Here is a 24412-nt window from a genome sequence, read left to right on the forward strand (position 1 = left end):
ACAGCGCGCAAAGTCTGCAGAAGTGTTTTCAGGTGGGCAATCTCCTTCCGCACGGATCCAAATGTGTTCCGGTCCCACATGGATAAATCTCATGCTAGATCACCCAGTTTGGCTCGCAATGATTCCACTGTCTCCCCGTCCTGCATGCTCCATCGATCGGACACTGTTGTGAATAGAGAGTCTTCTCGTTCCCACCTAGTTTCATACTTAAATGGCCTTGGGCCCCGTCTACATGGCTATTGTTCACGTAGCATGAGCTGGATTGGGATGTGGTCAGAGCCCGCCGCATTCTTGTGGAGCAAGGCAGATGCTGGTAATGCCATGAGCCACTCAGGATTCACTAGACATCTATCCAGCCTTACTCGAGTAAATGAGCCTCCCGCAACACGTTTTTCGAAAGTCCACTTTGTGCCTGTGTACCCAATATCTGCCAGCCCGCAAACATCAACTACTTCTCGGAAACCATCAATCTGTGATTGGCTTCGACTACCAATTCCATCGTGCTCGTCTAGGTTTAGTACCTCATTGAAATCACTAATGACTGCCCAAGGCCTGTTCTGCATCTCGGTTATGTTTTTCGAGGTGTTCCAAGTATTGTATCTATCTGGTACTTGGGCTTCTCCATAGACGAAGGTAACCCTGACCTGCATTGCCACCATATTATCTACTAAAACATCAATGTGATACCTTGAGTAACCGATAACTTCAACGTTTATTTCATCATTCCAAAAGATACATAGGCCACCGCTTCTTCCAGAACTACTAACTGCATAACTTTTATTGAAACCTAACCCTTCTGCCAAACGTTCTACCCTCGAACCCTCTAGTTGTGTTTCCAAAATACAAAGTATAGAGGGGGCAAACTGCCTCGCTAGGCCACGAAGCTCCCGAACTGTCGCGGCTTTGCCAATTCCGCGGCAGTTCTAGCAAAGAAGACTCATTGCACCGGGCGAGCCCCTCCCTGGGGACTCGCCAAACGCGCATCTGGGGTCTTGTTAGATGTTGCAACCTTGGCTGTGTTGGTCTCTGCAGATGAAGGGCCCGGTTTGTTTCTCTTCGCTTCTTGCTTAGATGTGGAGCTTGGTGGAATCGGTGGAGGCAGCATGAGAGGGGACTTGCTAGATTGCACCTGAGGTGACCCCTGTGAAACTTTTTGGTCAGCTAGGGCACTTCTTTTTTCTGATGTGCTCTATATCTTCCATGGTGACGTCCTTGAGCGCATGATTCGCCTCCTCCATTTCCTGGCTGCTCGCTGCTTCACAGTCCCATGCTGAACGCCCCCCTCCTCTTCCTGTCCGGCCTCGACCACGGCCGCCTCTGGTGCTGCTATCTTCTTCCCTTCCCCTTCATGGGTTCTGGAACCAGATCGCCTTTATGTCCTTAGAAACAAGCGACTTTGGAGGGTGAACGCCGTCTCCACACTCTTTATACAGATGGCCTAGATATCCACACACCGCACACCAATCAGACAATCTTTCATACTTGATTCTGAAGATGACACGCTCAACCGTATCCTTCTTCTTAACCACCAGCGAGACAGCATTCTTCAGAGGTTTAGTAACATAAATTCTCACTCGCACCCTTGCAAAATTACCCTCGAAGTCATGTGACTTTGGTTCGGCAAATATGAACTCACCCACCGTGGAAGGCAATGCCTTTATCTTGGAGAAATAACCATCTGGGAGATCATGTATTTGCAGCCATATATCTATCTTCTTGAGTTCAATCGTCGACGGCTTCATGAACCCATCATAGGGCGCCAGAACCACTGCTTTCCCCTTAAAATTCCAAGGGTCGTCCTCCATTACTTTCTCCCAATCCCCAAGGCACGAGAATTGGAGGGTGTAGAGATTCTCCTCGAGTGGCCTGATCTTTACTTCCTTCGCCAGATCCCACGCCACCCTCATACCTCTGTAGAACCAGTATTGGCTATAGGTTTTGTCGGTGTGAACCCTAGCGATCGCCATCCAGCGCGTCGCCTCCTCCGGCAGTTCTCCGTCCTCCACCACAACGTCCTGCAGATCATCTTCCTTGAGGCCCAATTCCTCCATCAGCGCTTCGAGGTCAGACGTGGCCGAGCCCGACGCAGATGCAGTTGAATCCATGATCCTCTCGCTCGGGGTTTTTGGTTCCGTGAGCAGTACTATCCCAAGCTCCGTTCCCCCCGCGCGGCCCCCGCTCCTCCCGGACGCAGCAAGCCCCAGCCAGCGGGCAGACGGTAGGGGAGATCGATCTCTACGGTGATGGCATCGCCATCGCCCGAGAGGAGATAGAAACCCTAACTTGAGGGGAGGTGATACACACCCCTAGGTCTGGTGTGTGTGATGCAAGTTAAGTCAGTGTCATTTATCTGGTAGAACCCAGGTTCGGCCTTTGGGCTACTGGTAGAACCCCTCGGACATGGGCCTTGCCTAGCGGGCTCCCGCGCGTAGGGGATTCGTGGCGAAACAGATTGGCCCCTATTTTAACAACGTCGGGCGTGGCGCCCTGGCCCAAAGGCCGAACCCTTGCCTCCGTCGCCAACCAAACCCTCGCCTCCCGATCCCGTACCCTGCCAGCAGAGGTTCAGGCACGGCGGCACCGGCGGTGAGCTACCTACCGCCTCCCACCTTCCGGAGTCCACGGCCGCTCTGTCTCTGAGGGTGTGTCGTCGACCCGGCCGCCCCCGACTCCGCCGCCGCCGCCGCCCAGGTTGGGTCCAGCCTCCGCTCCCCCCTGCTTCCTCCTCCTTGTCTGGTTTGAAAAGCCTGATGTTCTCTAGGTTTCGTGCTTGGATTCTAGGTGTCTACATGTGGATTGTAGGAGGCGTTCCATCTAGTGTCATACATTCTCATTACCCTGATTGCAGAATGCTGTTCTTACATTGCTCTGTCTGCTATTGGATGGAATATCCGGTCTATGCCTCCCCACCTGGAAATTAACCATGGATACACTTGTGGAAATACATAGAGATGAATAGATCAATCACATGAATTATGAATGGTCTCATTGGTTGCATATGAATCAAATAGCCTTGACACTTATTTGTCAGCGAAGCCAATTGTTATCCTAGTACTCCCTCCGTTCTTCTAGATACATCCATTTCTGCGACGAGTAATTCCGAACGGAGGGAGTATTTCTGTTACTATGTTGGTATAATTCCGAACGGAGGGAGTATGCTGTCTTACTATGTTGTTTCTGCTTTTGTGATGCAAGTTGCATTGGACTCCTGTGACCAAATAGTGCCATTTATCTCTTCAAACATACAGTGTTTCCCCTTTTAACTGGATTTGCCTATGAACAGGCTGGTATAGGTGGGTGCGACAAGTCGGTGGGAAATCTTCTGTATGCCGTAAGTATTTCTATCTATTTTTTTCTCTAGTTTATGCATTTGAAGATTTCTTATGTCGTGGATGAAATAGGTTGCCACTAAATACCCAAACAATGCGCTTGTCCATCGTCCTGCTCTCATCGACTATATTGTCTCCATGAAGGTAATATCTGTCACCTTTTTCATTCTTCATTTTGCGTTTTCGGGAGTGCGCATGAAGAATGGACACTTTGTTTCAGAGCTCATTTGTCTTAGTTTTGTCAGTCTGAAGTATTTCATTATGTCACTATTTTTCAGATAAAGAACCCTTCACAGCTAGACGCTGCTCTGTCATTTCTTACTAATGTTGGTCCTGATCCTTTGGATACTGGGAAGTTTGAAGAAGCCTGTGGTGTAGGTATGTTTTTTGCAACAACAATATATACGCTTCTAACAATTTTAACTAATGCATGTCTCATTCACGGCCAGGACACTAAGAGCATGTACAGTGCAAGTGCTTAAAGAGATGTCCAGAAAGATAAACCATTTTTTACTTGCCACGTAGGATAGTCTTCGTGCTTATATTGATGGATGAGTGCTTGATTAGGCACCAATGTTTAGGAGGTGCTTATGAGTTTAACTAACACTGTTAATATTATATAATAAATCTCTAGAGTAGATGTAGTTCACATATTTGCTTAATGATGTGGCAACATTCTCTGTATGAACCCGCACATAAGCACCTTTCAGTCTACATACCCTAAGAAAGTCTATGATGGTGACTCGATAATGTGGTTGTTTGGATGCTACAATAATATAGGACAAATTTGCATTTTGATGATCAGATATGAAAGGAACACCTTTCTCTGAAGCAGCATATTCAGTCAATTCTTTCAATTGGCCGCCTTATTGATTCAAGTGCAATGCTGAACTGCAGGCGTGGTTGTTTCAATTGAAGAGATTCATTCAACTGTCACCAAGGTTCTACATGAAAATATGGAGGCTATATTGGAGCAGCGTTATCATATAAATGGTTGTCATCCAGTTCACCTTTGTATTACACATTTTTTGATTTGTTACTTGAGGGAACCCATCCTTTATCCTGCTTTATCCTTCTTCCAGTTGGTAACCTATGCGGACAGGTTAGGAAGAGACACCCCTGGGGTGATGCTAAGGCGACAAAGGTGCATAACAATTGCTACAGATACATCACTTAACTTATTTGGGTTGTATCAATTTCATTTTAACCCTCTTCAAGTCTTCATATTTTGCTCATACAGGAGGAGATCGAGAAAAGGATTGCAGAGATACTAGGTCCAAAGACGGAAGCTGACAATGTAAAACCAGTAAAAAAGAAGAAAGAAAAAGCAGCAAAAGCTGAGGTTGGTGCGCTGAAGTAGAGCCTTTGGGTTTAAAGTAGGGCGATTTGATTATTAATTAGCTACCTGTGCTTTCTTTGAAATCCAGGAGAAAAAGGTTGCGGTAGCTACTGCTGCCCCACCGTCTGAGGAACTGAATCCATACTCACATTTTCCTGAGTCAGCAGAAAACAACAAGGTATCGTAAACTTTTGAGTTAAATCGATTAAATGCCTGTTATATTATGCATATAAATTCTGCACAGTACTGTTCTCTGATACCCCAATGGCGTTAGTATTGTTCTTCTAAGCGCTACGATTGGCTGTTCTGTTGGTTGTCACCTGTAAGAAATGAACTTAAGTGGTTTTGATTTCTTTGCACGAGCTAGGTTCATACAGAAATATTCTTCAGCAATGGGAACATATGGAGGGCGCATAACACAAAGGAGATTTTAGAGAAACATCTTATGGCAACTGGTGGAAAGTGACGACCCGTTTCCCTCCAGAACCTAATGGATATCTTCATATCGGTCATGCCAAGGTTTTTATAATCTTCATGAAAAGCATTTCCATATATACCACTTCCATGGAAAATGGAATACTATGCTTACATTCTTCATCTGATGCAGGCTATGTTTATTGATTTTGGACTGGCTAAAGAGCGGAATGGCTATTGTTTCCTTAGGTAGTAACATTTTTTTTTTCATTTGGAACAATCTTTTCCTGCTTGCCATGCTATCCTTTCCTGGCTATGTTCTAATTTTGAACTGACTACTTATTTTAGTCATGTCTGTCCTGACCAAATACTGCTTGAAATTATGTTTCTTCTCTTGCATTATATACTGCATCTATTTAATTATACATTTCCATCTTCGATCTGGAGTTCTGATTAGTTTTGCTTGGTCTAAAAGTGCTTACATAGAATTCTTGCTGCTTTAGTCCTTCCACATTCTCATTCACGACAAAATGAACTGCTGTCTATCTGAAAAACAGGTTTGATGACACAAACCCTGAAGCTGAAAAGAAGGAATATATAGACCACATCCAGGAGATAGTTCATTGGCTGGGATGGGAGCCCTATAAAGTTACATATACAAGTGATTATTTTCAAGCTTTGTATGAGCATGCAGTTGAGTTAATACGGAAAGGGCTGGCCTATGTAGATCACCAGGTTCTTTCCCTCCTCCTTTCTTTATCATGGTACAAAAATTTGAAAGGAGGAAATGAGCATGCATATCGAATCCTTAAGAAATAAGATGTGCAGATGCTGACTGGTATATGATTTCCAGACTGCAGAGCAGATCAGGGAAGGCAGGGAAAATAGCTTGGATAGTCCATGGAGGGATAGACCTATTGAAGAGTCACTACGGTTATTTGAAGACATGCGGCGTGGGTTAATTGCTGAGGGCGCAGCAACTCTGCGAATGAAGCAGGACATGCAGAATGATACCAGAAACATGTACGACTTGATTGCATACAGAATAAAAGTAAGTTGCAAAACTCGTCTTGTGAATTGAATGGCCATATCTTATCAATACATAACTAATCCTTTTATGCCATATAGTTCACCCCTCATCCACATGCTGGTGACAAATGGTGTATATATCCAAGCTACGATTATGCCCATTGCATGGTGGATTCACTTGAAAACATTACTCATTCGGTAATTTTCCCTTTTCAGAATAGCTTTGGCTTGTTTAAACTATAACACGACTAACTGAGTGCGGTTATTCATTAGCTGTGCACGCTTGAGTTTGACGTACGACGTCCGTCGTACTACTGTGTACTTGTTGCCTTGGGCTTGTACCAGCCGTATGTTTGGGAGTATTCAAGGCTGAACATATCACATAATGTTATGTCTAAAAGAAAGGTATGTTAATAATTGAGAAACCAGCGTTACCCTGTTTGATCTATATTTATTGTCCTTGTTCTGTTGCAGTTGAATCGGCTTGTGACAGAGAAGTGGGTAGATGGGTGGGATGATCCTCGTTTGTTAACACTGGCAGGACTGCGGCGACGGGGGGGTGTCAGCAGCTGCAATTAATTCATTTATCCGTGGAATGGGGATAACAAGAAGGTAAATGCATGGATGATAATTAACAAACGGCTTTGCATGAACTGTGCTTTGTGCCAGGTGCACAATCGCAAAATCTCCGTTTCTGCTACTGATTGCCCTTGGTATTCTTTATGTCCAGTGACAATAGCTTAATTCCTTTCGAACGTCTTGAATATCACATCAGAGAAGAACTTAACAAAACAGCTTCTCGAGCCATGGTTGTTCTGCATCCTCTAAAGGTATGGCATCTGGTTCCTGCTGCAAGTCACTCCATGTCTTCAGCCCTTAGAAGTCCCTAACACATTCATGGTGCCTCCTTTTGCTAAATTAGGTTGTAATAACTAACTTGGAAGATGGAAAAGTCATAGACCTTGATGGAAAGAAGTGGCCTGATGCTCCTGCTGATGAAGCTTCGTCCTACCACAAGGTGCCTCTCTTGTTCAGTATATGATGCGAAGAATAGGTTTTGTTGCTACGGCACAACTTTGTTTAAAATTCTGTTTGGAGAATGCAGTAACGGAAATATTATAGGTTCACTTTATCTTTAGTGCTTTATACGTTTTACCTTATGTTCATGCTTTGTAATTTATTATTCGCTATCTTTTGACAGGTTGCGTTCTCAAGAACTGTCTACATTGAAAAAACTGATTTTCGCCTCGAGGACTCGAAAGACTATTATGGGCTAGCTCCTGGTAAATCCGCCCTGCTAAGGTAAGTGATTCAGAACTACTGTTCTTTTGTGGAGAAAGTTGATCTGGATTTACTTGACTATTCATAGTTCACCTACTCCTTATTGGCACAAATTTACAATATGGTACTTGTGAATTTAATTGCTAGGTATGCGTTCCCGATAAAATGCACAGAGTTTATTTATGGTGATAATCCAGAAGACATTGTTGAGATTCGAGCTGAGTATGACCCCTCAAAGACTTCTAAACCCAAGGTAACTGGTCACTTAAATCCTTACATTCAAATCTGAAAATTCTAGTTAGGGAGTCGGGACACAAGAAAGAGATGCTGACTTATTTCGCGGTTCGTTCAGGGTGTTCTGCACTGGGTTGCCGAGCCAGCGCCTGGAGTCGAGCCGCTAAAGGCCGAAATAAGACTGTTTGAGAAGCTGTTCTTATCAGAGGTATAGTTTTGCTCGCCGTTCTTGCTGCCTGTCATTACAACAGACTTGTGTAGGACAGGGAAGTCACTTCCTTGTGAATGCATTTCTTGCCCTCGTAGAATCCTGCCGGGCTGGAGGATAAAGAGCCGGATAATAATGCCTGGCTGCGCGATCTCAACTCGCACTCGAAGGAGGTTGTGAAGGGTGCGTACGCCGTGCCATCGCTTGCGACCGCGGTTGTGGGCGACGAGTTCCAGTTTGAGCGGCTCGGTAAGAAATCTTCTGAACCTATCTCTCTGTGATTGCCAGCGCTGTATCCGTTGATTCATGCGGCTGACTGACTGACCATGCTGGAATGAACTTGATGCGAATCCCAGGCTACTTTGCCGTGGACACGGACTCGACGCCCGAGAAGCTCGTGTTCAACAGGACCGTCACGCCGCGCGACTCGTATGGCAAGGCCGGGGGACCCAGGTGACTGCTGATTTAGTGATTGGGTTTTGGTTTTGCTTGGCTGCATACAGTACAGAGTACAGAGGTGGTGCTAACTGCAGAGAACTTAGTGATGCCATGGTACAAACATAGACAAGAGGCCTTTTTTGTTTTTTTGCATATGCTGGGCTTGTGATGCCTATTGTTGGATGATTAGATATGTATGTATGCTCACCCAAAAGGAGTGAGTAAAGAAAGGATCAGCTTTCTCCTTGCTTCTGAAAAGCACCTGTTTAATCTTTCCTCCAGTGCTCACTTTGCCTCCCACCACAACAACATCATGGTGTTGCACCAAAAACAACTCGCTTGTCAAATATTTGTATGTTTATTCAGTGTGTTCCGGAGATATATACAAAGAGCTACTCCCTCCGTCCCAAAAATGTCTTACATTTTGGGATGGAGGGAGTAGTTTTTACCATAAACAAAATGGAAGATTTATTCAATTTCCGTAACATGGTTAACCACATGTTGTGTTGATTTATTCATTTTCTCAATGTCTGCTTGAGAGCGATTTGATTGTGCTCAGAAATACCAACTACTCCCCAAGCAATATAAACAAAGGCGCAATGTCATGTCGAAGTTTGTCGACCCCGGTTTCCGGTGGCCTATGGTGGTATTTGGTGTTTCTAGAGAAATGCTACTCCCTCCGTCCTATAATGTAAGACGTTTTTTGGCACTATAGATATGTTCTTGACACATCGCATTTTGGGGAAAGTTTCCATGGACATGAATTTTTGAAACCTGGATGCAACCCAAAAAAAAGGGGGAAATAATACTAAAGAAAAGTAAACAATTCTTTAACTTCATACTCGCAAGTTTTGCAAGGAAATCATATGTCTGGATAAGATGTACTGGGATGTGGTGGCTGCTGAGGCCGCTGAAGCTGCAGCTCCCGCCAAGAAAACCAAGAAAGGAAAGAAGGCTAGTAGGGATGCCAGCAAGGAATCTGGGCGCCTCTCCGGAGTGCGCTGCGCCCGTCGATGACTTGCCACACTAGTAAGAGATCCAAGGTTGCTTCACCTGCTATGAGGAAAGTCCCGACATGATAGGATGGCACTGATGGTACGTTCACCATAAGTGTCACCCTAGATGACATATAGAAAAGCGCGCTTGTTGCCTTCCCGTGGGCGAATGACGATGTGTCTGTTTGGCAGCCATCCGATATCCCCGGCGTTCCCAGGAAGGTAATTGTCGCCCGCCTTTTTCTCTCCCCTCTTAGTGAACTCACTTTCTTTAGTAAAGCGGTTTTGCATCCGTTCACTTCTTGACTTTCCATGGGTTTCTTAGAGAGCAAGTGGTTCTCGGTTCCCCACATTTTTCTACCCCTTCTGTTCTGAGACGTGACTTTTCGTCGTCCCTCCTTTAAATAAGATCCCTCACTTATAGCTCGACGGGCCCGCACGTGGACGGGGCATTAAGCACCACCTTGTTGTCTGCCTCATGCCCGACTCGTCAAGCAGAAGGTCAGAAAGCAAGCTTTGGAACGGTAGCAGTTCATTGCCGAAGAAATCAAGAAACTTGAAGCAACTGGTTTGGTCCGGGGAGTTTTGCACCCAACATGGTTGGTGAACCCAGTGGTAGTGCACAAGGCGAATGGGAAATAGAGGCTTTGCATAGACTTCACAGATCTGAACAAAGCATGCCCGAAGGACCCTTTTCCCTTGCCGCGCATTGACCAGATTGTGGATTCCACTTCTGGGTGTGATCTGCTCTTCTTTTTGGATGCATACTCTGGATACCATCAGATATTCATGTCCAAGAAAGATGAAGAGAAGACCGCGTTCATAACTCCATGTGGCACGCACTGCTTTGTGCGGATGCCTTTTGGGTTAAAAAGCGCCAGATCCACCTTTGCAAGAGACATATTGGTTTTGAGTCGCAGCTACACAGAAACGTAGAGGCCTACATGGATGATATAGTGGTCAAAACCAAGGACAGATCGCCGCTCATCCAGGATTTGGAAGAGACCTTTGCAAACCTGCGCAGGATCAACTTGAAGTTTAACCCTAAGAAATGTGTGTTCGGCGTTCCCTCCGTCAAGCTACTTGGCTTCTTTGTGTCTCATCGAGGGATAGAGGCCAACCCCGATAAGATCAGAGCGATCGAGCAGATTCAAGCCCCCAAGACAGTCAAAGACGTGAGGTGTCTAACTGGATGTGTTGCCTCGCTGGGTAGGTTCATTTCCAAGTCTGCCGAGCATGCCGTATCGTTCTGCAAGATCTTGAAGAAGGCAGGGCCAATGAAATGGACCTCGAAGACAGGAGCAACGCTCCAGGACTTGAAAGCCTATCTTTCCTCTATTCCCACCTTGGTCACTCCTAAACCACAAGGGCCGTTCCTACTATACTTAGCGGCAACCAATCAAGTGGTAAGTGCAGCGCTGGTGGCGCAACGGGAGGTAGATGAAGGAGCAGTCGCAACTACTGTCCTCGCCGGAAAAGGAACTGAACTAGTCACGACAAGTATGGGTACAAATCAAGGAGAAGAAGAGCAAGTTAGCGAAAGCATTCCAAGTCCACGACAATGAAGAAAGTGGTGCAACGGCCAGTGTACTTTGTCAGCTCCCTACTGCAGGGGGCTAAGTCAAGGTACTCTGGAGTCCAATAGTTGATCTTCGGACTCATCATGGCCTCAAGGAAACTACGCCACTACTTCCAAGCCCACGAGATCACAATTGTCACTCGTTTCCCTTTACAATGCATACTGAGGAACCCTAAGGGCACCGGCATGATAGTTGAATGGGCACTAGAACTATCAAGTTTTGGTCTGAAGTATGAGAGTACCTCAACCATTCAGATCAGGGGACTGGCGGAGTTTATTGCAGATTGGACGCCCACTCCAGATGAAGAGACACCAGAAACAGTTATCCCCGGCAAGGAGGCGCCTCAAGAATGGATCATGTATTTTGACGGTGCCTTCTCATTGCAAGGCGCAGGGGCTGGCGTGCTCCTTGTTGCGCCCACTAGAGAACACCTCAAATATGTGATCCAAATGCATTTTCCTCGAGGGAAAGCCACCAATAACACTTCAGAATATGAGGGGCTCCTTGTCGGACTTAGAATTGTAATAGAATTGGGGATCAAGAAGTTGATCATCCGTGGAGACTCGCATCTCGTAGTGAGACAAGTAAACAAGGATTACCAAAGCCCATTGATGGAAGCATATGTTGAGGAAGTGAGGAAGCTGGAGGAGCATTTTGATGGATTGCAAACAGAGCATGTGCCACGTGCGGAAAATAGCATTACCGATCATCTGTCAAAGTGCGCTGCACAAAAGCTTCCTGTGGAACCAGGAACTTTTGTTCTCCACATGACTCAACCCTCAGTATCCCCGACAATGATGGCCCAGAAAAGGAGGAAATTGGACTCCGGCAAGCGTCTCCCGACAGTGCTTCCTGAACTTCCCGGTAGAGAAGCTGCCGGGAATATCTCTACTTCGCTTGGTGAGCAGCATCTTCCCGCTGAACTACAAGTTCTTGTGGTCGAGATAAGCACTCCCACGAACGAGGAGGTGTCGTTTGTCCTTGTTGCCGAGCCTCAGACTCCAACTTAGGCACGACACATAGTCCACTACCTTCAAACAGGAGAACTTCCTGAGGAGCAAGAAGAAGCTGAAAGAGTAGTGAGGAGGGCTAGTATGTATTAGTTTGTCAATGACACATTATACATAAGAAGACCCAACGGTGTGAAGTTGAGGTGCATTTGCCGGGAAGAGGAGCATGAACTGTTGGCGAAAATACATAAAGGTGTGTGCGGCTTCCATATTGGATCGACATCTGTGACATTTCGAGCAAAAAGATAAATCAGCATTATAAAATAAACATGGCCGAAGCAATTTGACTCATTTTTGTTTTCTTCGCCAGAATACCACCGATGTTGTTACCTCGCAAAACTTCACATGTGAGTGTAACCCCCTTCCCAAAAATAACTTCACATGTGAGAGTTCATCATTTTTTGTGGCATGTTCACCTTTGTATTTTCGGAATTTACATCCCTAAGAGCGACTCCAATGGGGCGACTCATTTCGTCGCCGTCCGTTTGGGTCGATGCGGACATAAAAGGCGACCCAACGCACCAACCCAAACGGACGCGCATCCGCTTTTCGTCCACGGGCGACCCATTCCCGGCCCATTTTTTAGCCGGATTTGCGTCGGCGCAGACATGCGACGGACGCATGCACGCTCTCCTTCTCCTCCCCTGGGCCCGCTGGTCGGTGGCACATTGGCCTTCCTCCATCCAACAGCAACCCTCACCCACCTCCTTTGTCGCCGATGCCGCCGCCCATTTTTTCCGGCGACTCTGCCAGCTGACGGCGCCTCCACTTCCGCCTAGCAACGCCGCCCATTCTCACGTCTCCCGCCACCACACAGCCGCCGCCGAGGAGCCGGCTGCTTCCCACCCCCGCGCCCCCCACCACACAGCCGCCCCGACCAAGAAGCCGCCTCGCCGCCCCGGCCAAATCCTCACCGGCACGCTCGTCGGACGCCGACATGGCAGTTAGCTGGTCCGTGCGCGCCGCGACTCCCTTCGCCAGCCGTCTCCTTCGTCGACGCCCGCAAGCTGTTCAACAGTTTGCCGAGGTACAAAATGGACTCCGCCGACGAGTTCTTTTTTCACAATTTCCTTTGCGACTTCGACGATTCGTCGTCCGATGACGAGGAGGAGATATTGGCTGCCGTGTTGGTCCATCACCATCTCAACAGCCAGCGGCCGTTGTTCCCTGACTCCATTCCGGGCCACCTTCCGGCGTTGAATCGCAACCGAGAGAGCGGGCATTTCCCTCTTTGGAAGGACTACTTTGATACAACAAACCCGTTGTTCAAACATTAAAAATTCCCCGCCGTTTCCGTATGAGTAGGCATCTTTCAAACCGTATTAGAGAGGGGGTGGTCGGCTATGATGACTATTTCGAGTGCAAAGAGGATGCCGTTGGCAAGATTGGTTTCTCCTCTTATCAGAAATGCACTGTCGCCATCCGAATGCTTGCATATGGAGTGCCCGGTGATCTCATTGATGAGTACGTTCGTATGAGCGAGTCTACATGCCTAGAGTCCCTGTATAAGTTCTGCAAGGCTGTTATTGCTCTGTTTGGTCCTGAGTACTTGAGAGAGCCAACTGCTGAAAATACAACCCGTTTGTTGGCGATGAATGCCAGCAGGGGCTTCCCAGGGATGCTTGATAGCATAGACTGCATGCACTGGGAGTGGAAGAACTGCCCTTCTGCTTGCAACGACAGTATAAGGGCCATGTCAGGGCTTGCACTGTCATACTAGAGGCCGTGGCGTCTCAAGATCTTTGGATCTGGCACTCTTTCTTTGGCATGGTCGGATCACACAATGATATCAACGTGCTTCAACGCTCGCCGGTGTTTGCTATGCTTGCTGAAGGCAACATCCCACCGGTGAACTTTACTGTCAACGGCCACAATTAAAACAAAGGATACTACCTGGGTGACGATATCTATCCTCAGTGGAATTGTAAGACAATACCCAACCCTGCCGGAGAGAAGAGGAAAAGATTTGTCCAAGAGCAAGAGAGTGCTAGGAAGGATGTCGAGCGTGCCTTTGGTGTTTCGCAATCTCGACGGGGCATCATTCGGTATCCTGCTAATACCTGGAGCACGCAGAAACTGTGGAAGGTGATGACTGATTGTGGGATTATGCACAATATGATCGTAGAAGACGAGCGCCCAAAACGTCTGTATGATCAAGAGTTTCAGTTTCAGGGTGAGAATGTTGTGCCTTAGCATGGAGGAGCGGCAACGTCTGAACAATTCATCCAATTTCATCATGACATGCGTAATTGGGAAACTCACGTGCAACTGCAAAATGATTTGGTTGAGCATATGTGGGTTCATGTTGGTAACCAATAGATGTATCTTATTTTATTCGTTTGCAAAACTATGTGAGTCATTTTTATTTTTATTGGGCTTGTAAAACCATGCTATTTTACTCGGTTCAAACTATGTTATTTGACTATATGTTTAAATGCAAATTCATCAATGTAAAATAGGGCGGCCAGCCGGCCACGCCGACACATATGAATCGACGCGTTCGGCGCGCTACCGACCCATATCTAAACAGGGCGGATGCCGGTGGGCGGCCGACCCAAACGAATAAAAAGCAGACAAAATCGCCGTCCATTTGAATCGCTCCATTCGAGTTGCTTTAAGAAAATGATGACAACAACACGCTGCCGTTCGGGTCCACCCTCATAAAACCTCTGTGCTCTGGCCCACATTATCCATCACCCATATCCCCAGGCTCACATTCATCCACGTAGCACCACTCAAATTCCCCCACGTGGCACCTCTCCCCGCTCTTCCCTCCACCTTCCTCCCTCACCCATCTTCCACCCACCCCCCTCAACTCTCAAAAACCTCACCTCCCAGTCCACGAAATGCTCCACCACCACCTCCTCTCCTCCTCCGCCTCCTCCTTCCCTCCCGCCGCCGCGCAATCACTCCTCCTCCTCCCGAGACCGCCGGCCGCCATCCTCCGCGCCCTCATCTCCATGGCCGCCTCGACCTCGAGCTCGATCCCGTTCCGCCCCCCGCGCGCCGTGCTGGCGGCGGCGGTGCCGTCCCTCGGCGCCGAGGAGACCGCGGCCGCGGCCGACGAGGCCTTCCGGAGGCACACCTCGCCGGGCCTTCGGAGGGCAGTCGGCGCGGGGGGCGTGGCCGTCGTGTGGTTCAGGAGCGACCTCCGGGTGCTGGACAACGAGGCGCTGGCGCGCGCGTGGGCGGCCTCCGGCGTCGTCCTCCCCGTCTACTGCGTCGACCCCCGCGCCCTCGCCGGCGCCACCCACCGCTTCGGCTTCCCCAAGACCGGAGGCGAGGCACATCACAGCAAATTTCCACGCCATCGACGACACTGAACCTCGATTGATCCGACCGACTGACTGACTGACTGACTGATCGATTGCTGCAGCATTGAGGGCGCAGTTCCTGATAGAGTGCCTGGGAGACCTGAAGCGGAACCTGCAGAAGCGCGGGCTCGACCTGCTCGTCCGGCACGGCAAGCCTGAAGACATCCTCCCTGCGATCGCCAAGGCCGTCAGTGCACACACAGTAAGAGCCCCATCTGCACAGCACAATATCATATCCACCGAGCCGGTTAATTGCTTCAGCTTGATACTGAATTTCCCGGTCGATCTTCAGGTCTATGCCCACAAGGAGACCTGCAGCGAGGAGCTCCTCGTGGAGCGCCTCGTGCGCAGAGGCTTGGAGCAGGTGGTTCTCCCTCAAGGACAGGGAGGAGCTTCTGGCCGGAATAATAGGCCTCTCAGCCCCAAGCTTCAGCTCGTCTGGGGAGCGACGATGTACCACACCGACGATCTCCCGTTCCCGGTGAGCAACCTGCCGGACGTGTACACACAGTTCAGAAAGGTAGGTGCTCTCCATTCATCCTGATTCCTCTGTAAATTGTAATGGTAAGGTTGGTGGGTGTTGTTCATGAAATGTGATGCTTCTGCCGTGCAGGCGGTCGAGTCGAAGTCCTCGGTCCGGAGCTGTGGCAAGCTGCCGCCTTCGCTCGGGCCGGCCCCGGGCTCCGGCCTGGATGAGCTCGGCGGGTGGGGGTCGATACCGACTCTGGAGTCACTGGGCCTAAGTGTAACGAAGGCAGGTTCAGTTAACTGTATTCCACATACTGATCTTCAGTACCCCCACTGTGGTACCTTGTTTGGATATGGTTCTAGAATTTCACTTCCAGTTGGTACTGTTTGATTTGCCTCTCTATGTAGTCAGAGAAGGGAATGCGTTTCGTCGGAGGGGAGAGCGCGGCTCTCGGAAGGGTTCACGAGTACTTCTGGAAGAATGATCAGGTGAAAGTCTACAAAGAGACCAGGAACGGCATGCTTGGGCCGGACTACTCCACCAAGTTCTCCCCTTGGCTTGCCTCCGGCAGCCTTTCGCCGCGCTATGTTTGCGAAGAGGTGGATATTTAGCGTTGTCTGCGCACATTATCAGCTCTTTCTCTCTTGTGCTAAATGTCTGGTGATTATTCAGGTTAAGAGATATGAGAAGCAGCAAGTGGCAAATGATTCCACATACTGGTTAGTCAGTGTGCATATCTGGCCTAAATTTCATGTTGAAGTTTTTGTAAGGAATGCTCAGATTCATACTGTCTGGTCTGCCTTTACTGGCTGACATGGCAATGGTTTCAGGGTTTTGTTTGAGCTGATATGGAGGGACTACTTCAGATTCCTTTCAGCAAAATATGGGAACTCCATTTTCCACTTGGGTAAGGATACAATTGTCTCTCCCCTCATCGTGAGGAAATGTATCATTCTGATTTCTTGCTTCTCCAGTTTATTACGAAAATAATGCGCAGATGTTTTATCTGGAAAAAAGGTCACGGCCAGCAAGAGAGCATAATCCTTTTGTGAATGTTGTAGGGGGGCCGAGAAAAGTGGCGTCCAAGTGGAGCCAAGATGAGGCGTTGTTCGAATCTTGGAAAGATGGTCGGACCGGGTACGGCATCGGCATACTCCAAGTTGTTCCGTCTTTTTGCTCCTCGCCATACCTTCTGAGTTCTGAATTTGGTTATGGTGAAATTCAGGTACCCTCTTATTGATGCCAACATGAAGGAGCTCTTAGCTACTGGTTTCATGTCCAACCGTGGCCGTCAGGTAACTTTCGACATACCGCTGATCATCAGCATGACTGCACATTTGGGTTAAATGCAGGCCATCTTTTCGCATATGCCAATCGTTCAATGATCTTCTATGCAGATTGTCTGCTCTTTTTTGGTCCGGGACATGGGTATCGACTGGCGAATGGGAGCTGAATGGTTTGAAACATGCCTTCTGGATTATGACCCGGCTTCTAATTATGGCAATTGGACATATGGAGCAGGTCAGTGTTTCCTTGTGCCCCATTACCATCTTTGATACTTCAAACTAGATAGCATAGCATGGTTCAAGCACATAATGCAAAATTAGGAGCTCATGTACACATAAATTGCTGAGATACTTGAACTGACTGAACTGCAGCTGGACCCTTGACAGGAGTTGGCAATGATCCACGAGAAGACCGATACTTTAGCATACCCAAGCAAGTAAGCATCAAGACTAAATACCACCAACATCTGAATACTTGTTTTTAACAGACTGAACTCCAGTCAATCATACTACCCAAAACCACCATAGCTAGCGTATTGGCAAATGAGCATGGTGACCTAAGAACAACCATGAAAGTGTAGGTTTTGAGCATCAATGTATTGCCTCCTAACCCTAAGATCTTAATATCAGAGCACGGTGGTTTTTTACTACTCATACCTTAGTCTGATCACGAGTGAACATTCCTCTGTAGGCCAAGACGTACGATCCTGACGGCAAATATGTCGCGTACTGGCTACCGGAGCTCCGGTCGCTAGCAAAGGAAAGGAGAAACTTCCCAGGCGCTTCATACATCAAGCAGGTCGTCCCACTGAAGTTTGATGGTGGGCATCAGAGAAAAGATCAGCAATTCAACAGGCAGACAAGGCCAAAGAACATTTACAGAAGACAAAAATGACAGTATGTGTTGATAATATATACCATCAATCAAGAGTCAGTGGGATATAGAGCAAATGTTACAGCAATCGGTTGAAAAGCAAACGAGATGTGAAGCTTCAGAAAGCTTCTGTGAAATGTATGTATCAGTGACAAGGTGAGCTCAGAAATACAAAACATGATCCTGATCTTGCTGTACCGACCAACAGTCAATGGGTTCCAGCAATAACCGTGACAAAAAATCAGCTCATAACAGCGAGTAACACATCCAGCACAGATTAACACGGCAATTAGAAGCTAAAGAAATGCTGTCATTTCCATTAAACCTGAACAAAAGCCTCAATTCTCAACAACAGAGTTTGACAAATTTATTTGCCAAAACTAGCCTCGCTGCCCGCAAAACTGAACGAAAAGATATATACACATAACTACCGATGACATGCCACAAAAAGCCTCGAAAACGGGAAGCTTCCGAAGGTGATGACTTCCTATGTACAATTTTCCCTTGTTACAACTACACTTCACAGCGAGGTCATGAAACTGATAAATGTAGCTTCAGTCCTCTGTAGTAGACCCTGCCCTTTTGTTGTAGCCAACGCAGTAGCCCCTGGTTGGTATAGGAATGCCGAGCGACTCATCAACGCTTTGTACTTTCCAAGCACGGAACTGCCTGTCATTGACAAGGGGATTGCTTGCACGAACTGGTGGAGATCCCATGAAGTATGGAGGAGAAGCCTGCAGATTGTCAAACCAACTATTATTAAGAGGGACTTGGTTAAATGACAAGTAAACGTCAGACTGTTTGTTTAGCTGTGCTAACAATTTACTCCAACACAGCTCAAAAGAAAAAATATGAAATAGCCTATGACTGGAAAGTGCAAGCACATTTCTCGAACATCAGAGAGAGAGAGAGAGAGAGAGAGACAGAGACTAACCTTGCTCACCATAAAATCAGAGAGATCTTGTGCACTTTTAAAATCATACTCCCTGTACGGTCTGAACAAAGAAGAAGAAAAATCATGAGTCTTAATAAAGATCAAAATGTCAGAACTCAAAAGAAAATCTGATCAACTTTGTAGATGTTTTAAAGCCCAATTAATTATGAAAAATTCATATCAGAGCAGAGTGTACTAGCTGTAAAATCATTGCATAGTGTTTATCCATTTAAAATACAAATGAGAAAATCCTGATTGGGACAACTCTAGAAAATAGCTACATTTGGTAATTTCTTAGAAACATGTATTTAAAGACCATGGTGGGTTTATATAACTACTGACTAGTACATACAAGATGCAGACTGTGAACCGTAGTAAATTCTAGTTGACCAGAGAGTTGAGAAAATACCTGCTGCTTTTGCATGGAATTGGACATCTGATCGCTCCATCTCTGCTTTCTGTGTTTTGGTAGTCTTCCATCATTTTTTCTGTCCTCTGTTTCTGTCGCTCTTTCATTTCCTCCATCGTTCCATCACCACGACGTTCGAAACCTCTTTGTGAGATGTAACCTATGTACAAATAGTCAGTCACAGTCTGCTATGCATAGAAACTGTATCGGCAGAGGGAAACGTTTGGCTAACCTGATGAAGGATTCACGACACTCATCAAATGCTCCATACCCATGTCAGAAAAAGGAAGGAGGATGCTTCACTCAACAAGGACCTGCACATTGATTGAAGTATTCCCCAATCATGAGTAGGAGTACATCAATCTTAAATAAAGATAAAGTATCTTTGCACAGTTTCATGCTTGCATTGAATAGCGAGAGCCCATCAAAGATCTCCCCACTCATTTTACACGCCACTAGAAAAAACAAGTATTGAAATTCTTTGAGCATGTTGTACACAGTTAAGTCCTGATTCAGTAATTATGCTTCAGTTATTCTGCATATCATAGCATAATAATTAATTCTGCCTCAGTTATTCTGCTTAAATTATTCTGCATAACTACAATTAGTTCTGCCCCAGTTAGTCTGCATAACTACAATTATTTCTGCTTCAGTGACCCAGCATAACAATCCCAGACTTCTCTTCTTGATAAAAATATCTGGGCTTGCCACTATCCATGTCGACATGCTACAGAATCGTAAAATTGAACCGTCTTTTTCCCAGAAAGACTGAGAATTTTCATCGACTGATACGCATCTTAGCAAAGACCTTCAGAAACCATGAAGCCCTCGCTCGGAGATCCCGTCCATCTAACTGTCGACCACCACCGCAAGAACTCTCGCAGCGAACTTTCCCCCGCACAGACAGATTTAAACCCCTAGAGCCTAGCCCGCCACACCTACGGCGGAGCGGCCCAATCCCACGACGGCGGCGCGGCAAGCACGGCCACGACGGCGGAGAAGGGAGCACGGAGAAGGGGGCAATCTTGCTTCCTCCAAAGAACCCGCTAAGCAGAGGCACCAGAGACGAAACCAAGAAGGAGGAGGAGGCGCGAGGAGGATAAGGACCAAGAACTCACCTGGAGCGCGTCGTAGGCGGAGGCCGGAGGGAGGAGGGGGCGAGACGTGGAGAACCGGCAGCGTCTGGCTGGCGGGCGGGCGAGCGGAGAGGAGGAGTCCGAGGGGAAAGCGACGGCCGCCGGAGAGGAGGGGAGAGGGGGCTTGGGTTCGGGTGGGACTCTGGGTTTGGTTGGCTCGAGGTATTTATCTGCCCGAGGTGCACGGGACGGATGGACGGCTGGGATGCGAGGGCGGGGGACTTTTTTGCGGGGAGGGGGAGGAAAGCCACGGCGGTTTGGTTTGGGTTGGGTTGCATCATGTGACGGTTGTTCGGGTCATGTGGCGCGCACGCGCCCCGAGGGTGGCGGCCGGTGCACGCGCCCCAAGGGGCCGTGACGGGCGCCCCGCGCCGAGCGCCACGCGCGTCTAACTTTCTTTTCCTTTGTCTTTTTGTTAGATTATTGGGGCTAACTTTCCTTTTCCCTTTGTGTGTGATATATTACGGTTTTTTTTAGTGCTGTTCGACATATTCCGCGCAAGGAGGATCTATCATCTACTTCCTCCGTCTTAAAATAAGTGTCTTGAGCTTAGTATAAATTTGCATTAGAGCTAGTATACATAGTCGAGGCACTTATTTTGGGATCTCTTAATTTCGAAGCCGTTTCACTCAATCAGGGGTTTAATGCTGGATTTGCCTCAACGATTCTCTTAATTCACGATTTTGGCCGGATCAACGATTTCTTAAAATAATTGACAACGACCAGTCTAGAAACACATCGGTCCTGCACTTCCACTCACCATCTAGTCTAGATAAAAAGAACACCAACATGTTACACCACAGCACCAACGGCGCAACGAAACATGCTCAACCTTCTACTAGTTTTAATCAAAGCGTACTATTTCACTGGAATTCTTACTACCTCAGATCAGGTCTTCGCTTTGACCGATAATATCTTAATATGTTGTGCTCCCTCCTTTTTTATTTATTATTACTGGCCTAACTTGCTTTTTTTGTTTATTTCTAGTATAGTCATTGCTTGTAGCACATAATCACATTTTCATGCAGAGTCAAGACCTTTTTTTGGTAATAAATTTATTATATTCTTGATGTTTATGTCAAGATCTTATGTATTTTTTTACTAGCAAATATGCATGTGCATTGTAGCAGGGGAAAACAATCAGATTATACATATGTGGTAGAGATAAAAAAAGTCTACAACATATGCCAAGATGAGATAAGGTATTTTAAAAGGTCATTTCATAAACTACATCTGAATCATATCATGATGAGATAGGGACTTTTAAAAAGTCATTTTAAAAATTGAAAATGTGATGGTCTCATCATGACTTGATTTCCTATGGCACCACAACAAAACATTTTTTGGCTGAGCAAACTGCATTGATGGACCCTTCATGAGCTAGACTAATGAATGATGTGTCTCGCATTGATCTAGCGTCATGGTGTTTTTCATGATCAGTAAAATGGTGGTACCAAAATAAACATAGTTGTGTATGAAGGCAAATTAGACATTTTGTCATTTTCATATACCTTGCAAAAACTAACCCATAGGAAGTTGTGTCAATTTTTTTTGGGGCTCAGCGTTGTACAGAACACAAAAACCTTTTATTTACACGACACGTGATGGATTAAATAAAATCATAAAACAAACTCTAAAGATTCCCTAATAAAACCTCTATGTAAGCGATGGTTTGTTTTGTTTGTTATTTACGAATCTGTTTGAATTTTTATGAATATTTTATGGATTTTTTAACAATTCCTGAATATGTTTTGAATACACTATTTTTTTATAAACAATGAACTTTTTTTCAAAATTTATTTTTTATAGTATCTGGACAATTTTATAAAATCATGAACCTTTTATGATTTCTTGAACTTTTTTTGAATTCATGAACATTTTAAGATTTATCGATTATTTTTAAAAAATCACAATTTTCTGAAATTTGGAATTTTATAAAACATCAAATTAATTTAAATAAGAAAAAACTAAAAGAAAGAGGATAAAAGAAAAAGCAAAAAAAGAAATGAAAAAAGGGGCCGTCACGCCCCGCACATGGGCAGGCCCATGAACGTGTGCGGTGACACATTTCCATTCAAAAAGAAAAAGTGTATAATCGAACCCGAGTCTCCAGTGTGGAAGACTCAGGCTTTAGCTATTGTGGTGCTTATGTGCTTGTGATATATGAGCGTACCACGGTAAAAGAACCGAACCAGATGGCGACTTGGGAAAAAAATTGAATCATTTTCTTCACTTGTGGGTGACATAGTGAGTTATTTATGGACGGACGGGTAGAAGCACTAATTACTTTATTAGTGGGTATATAGATAAGCCGATGTTATTTTTTCATAATTGAACTCTATATAATTTTTTTTAATTTGCAACAAAAATATAAATTATTTAAAGTATTTTTCTACAATGTGCTTCACATAAAGATTTAAATCTACTCAAATATCTCGAAAATATTTTTTTTCTTTTTCTATGATCCAACTAAACTTATTTAAATAATGTCGACTTGTAGTAGGCACGACGTGAATCATACATCTATACTTTTTTTTTTTGAAAATAACCATACATCTATACCTAGTAATAAAGGGAATAGATATTTTTGGTTTGTCATGCTATTTTGCAGAAAAACCCTAGGCCTTTACGAGAATCAACCCATAGTTAAACATTTAACGTTTCATATATGTATTTTATTTTATTGTGAGCGAACATTTCGCCGATGTTATTTTTTAAGAATTGAACTCTATATAATTTTTTTTTAATTTGCAACAAAAATATAAATTATTTAAAGTATTTTTCTACAATGTGCTTCACATAAAGATTTAAATCTACTCAAATATCTCGAAAATATATTTTTTCTTTTTTCTATGATCCAACTAAACTTATTTAAATAATGTCGACTTGTAGTAGGCACGACGTGAATCATACATCTATACCTTTTTTTTTTAAAATAACCATACATCTATACCTAGTAATAAAGGGAATAGATATTTTTTATTTGTCATGCTATTTTGCAGAAAAACCCTAGGCCTTTACGAGAATCAACCCATAGTTAAACATTTAACGTTTCATATATGTATTTTATTTTATTGTGAGCGAACATTTCGCACGTGCAAAAACAGTTTCAGTGCAATGCATTTGTGGGCATCGCTACGCTAACTTGGGCTTGGCCGGCCCATGGTGCATATAGTAATAATTCAATGAAAAAATATACCTGCATGTGGGAGTAGTCGATCTCTAAATCTCACACACCGTGCTATCTCTCCTAACCAACTAGGCAATGATACGCTTTTGAATAGAAAAGTTGCATTATATTTATACGTGTTTAAGGAAGGGACCTCCTATTCAGCGCGTTCAGCGCCGCTGAACCAAACTAGCGCTCGCTGCGCCACCTTAGTGGGCCGGCCCACGAACAAGCAACAACAGCGAAAAATTACCTCAAAAACTTGTCGCGTCGAGGATTCGAACATGCATCGTTGCCTTCCAGTACGCAGTTGGCTTACCACTACACCCGCATCATAAGACTGGCTAATATTACCGCGAAGGGTTTAAGGACAATTGCAGCCGCGCTGTTCAAAAATTTACATGTTCACAGATTTTAAAAAGGTTCACAAATTTGTTTCAAAAAGAAAAGGTTCACTTATTCAAGAAAGCTAACGAGAATTGAAAAAAGTTCACTATTTCGAGAAAAAAAATCATAAATTTGAAAAAGTTCACTAATTCCAGAAAAGTTAGCAAACTTAAAAAAGTTCGTGAGTTTGAAAAAAGTTCATGAAAATTTTGGAAAAGTTCATCAAATACAAAATAGTTCAAGAAAATTGAAAAAGTTCATCGATTTTCACAAAGAGTTCATACATTTGAAAAAAGTTCATCGGTTTTGAAAAAAAGTTCACCCATTTTCATGAAAGTTCACGAGTTTTGAAAAAAAGTTCACAACTTCTGAAAGAAAGTTCATTGATTTCGAAAACAATTCTTCATCGAATTAAAAAAAGGTTCACGAACTGAAAAATAGTTCATCGATTTTACCAAAACAAAATAGCGAGAATGACAAAAGTTCGCGCATTTAATAATTATCAAGAAGTGTAAGAATAAAAAGAAAGTAAAAAAGAAAAAATCAAACAAAATCGTTCGAAAAAATAGTAAGTAAA

General features: G+C 45.3%; 2 protein-coding genes and 1 pseudogene across 4 annotated transcripts; 2 read left to right on the forward strand and 1 right to left on the reverse strand.

The window, feature by feature from the left end:
• The first annotated feature begins 2103 nt into the window (after positions 1-2103).
• LOC123158406 (glutamine--tRNA ligase-like) lies at positions 2104-8673 on the forward strand (annotated as a pseudogene).
• A 6011-nt stretch (positions 8674-14684) lies between these two features.
• On the forward strand, positions 14685-18001 carry LOC123157423 (cryptochrome DASH, chloroplastic/mitochondrial). Of its 3 annotated transcripts, none has more exons than XM_044575700.1 (12): positions 14685-15136; positions 15234-15373; positions 15464-15691; positions 15785-15929; positions 16052-16239; positions 16313-16359; positions 16471-16547; positions 16702-16777; positions 16866-16935; positions 17038-17161; positions 17299-17363; positions 17618-18001. In XM_044575700.1, the coding sequence occupies exons 1-12, from the start codon at positions 14704-14706 to the stop codon at positions 17819-17821; spliced, it is 1797 nt and encodes a 598-aa protein (XP_044431635.1). In that variant the 5' UTR covers positions 14685-14703; the 3' UTR covers positions 17822-18001. The 3 variants fall into 3 exon arrangements, with proteins under 3 accessions (XP_044431635.1, XP_044431636.1, XP_044431634.1); XM_044575701.1 differs by having other exon boundaries at positions 17314-17363; XM_044575699.1 differs by having other exon boundaries at positions 15785-15925; positions 16048-16239.
• Positions 18002-18089: 88 nt separating this feature from the next.
• On the reverse strand, positions 18090-20500 carry LOC123157424 (uncharacterized). Its single transcript, XM_044575703.1, has 5 exons — positions 20262-20500; positions 19376-19457; positions 19144-19303; positions 18735-18795; positions 18090-18534 (listed from the first exon to the last, which is right to left on the reverse strand). The coding sequence occupies exons 2-5, from the start codon at positions 19416-19418 to the stop codon at positions 18355-18357; spliced, it is 444 nt and encodes a 147-aa protein (XP_044431638.1). The 5' UTR covers positions 19419-19457; positions 20262-20500; the 3' UTR covers positions 18090-18354.
• Positions 20501-24412: the final 3912 nt, after the last annotated feature.

The sequence above is a fragment of the Triticum aestivum genome, chromosome 7B, assembly GCF_018294505.1.
Source record: "Triticum aestivum cultivar Chinese Spring chromosome 7B, IWGSC CS RefSeq v2.1, whole genome shotgun sequence".
Taxonomy (NCBI): Eukaryota; Viridiplantae; Streptophyta; class Magnoliopsida; order Poales; family Poaceae; genus Triticum; species Triticum aestivum.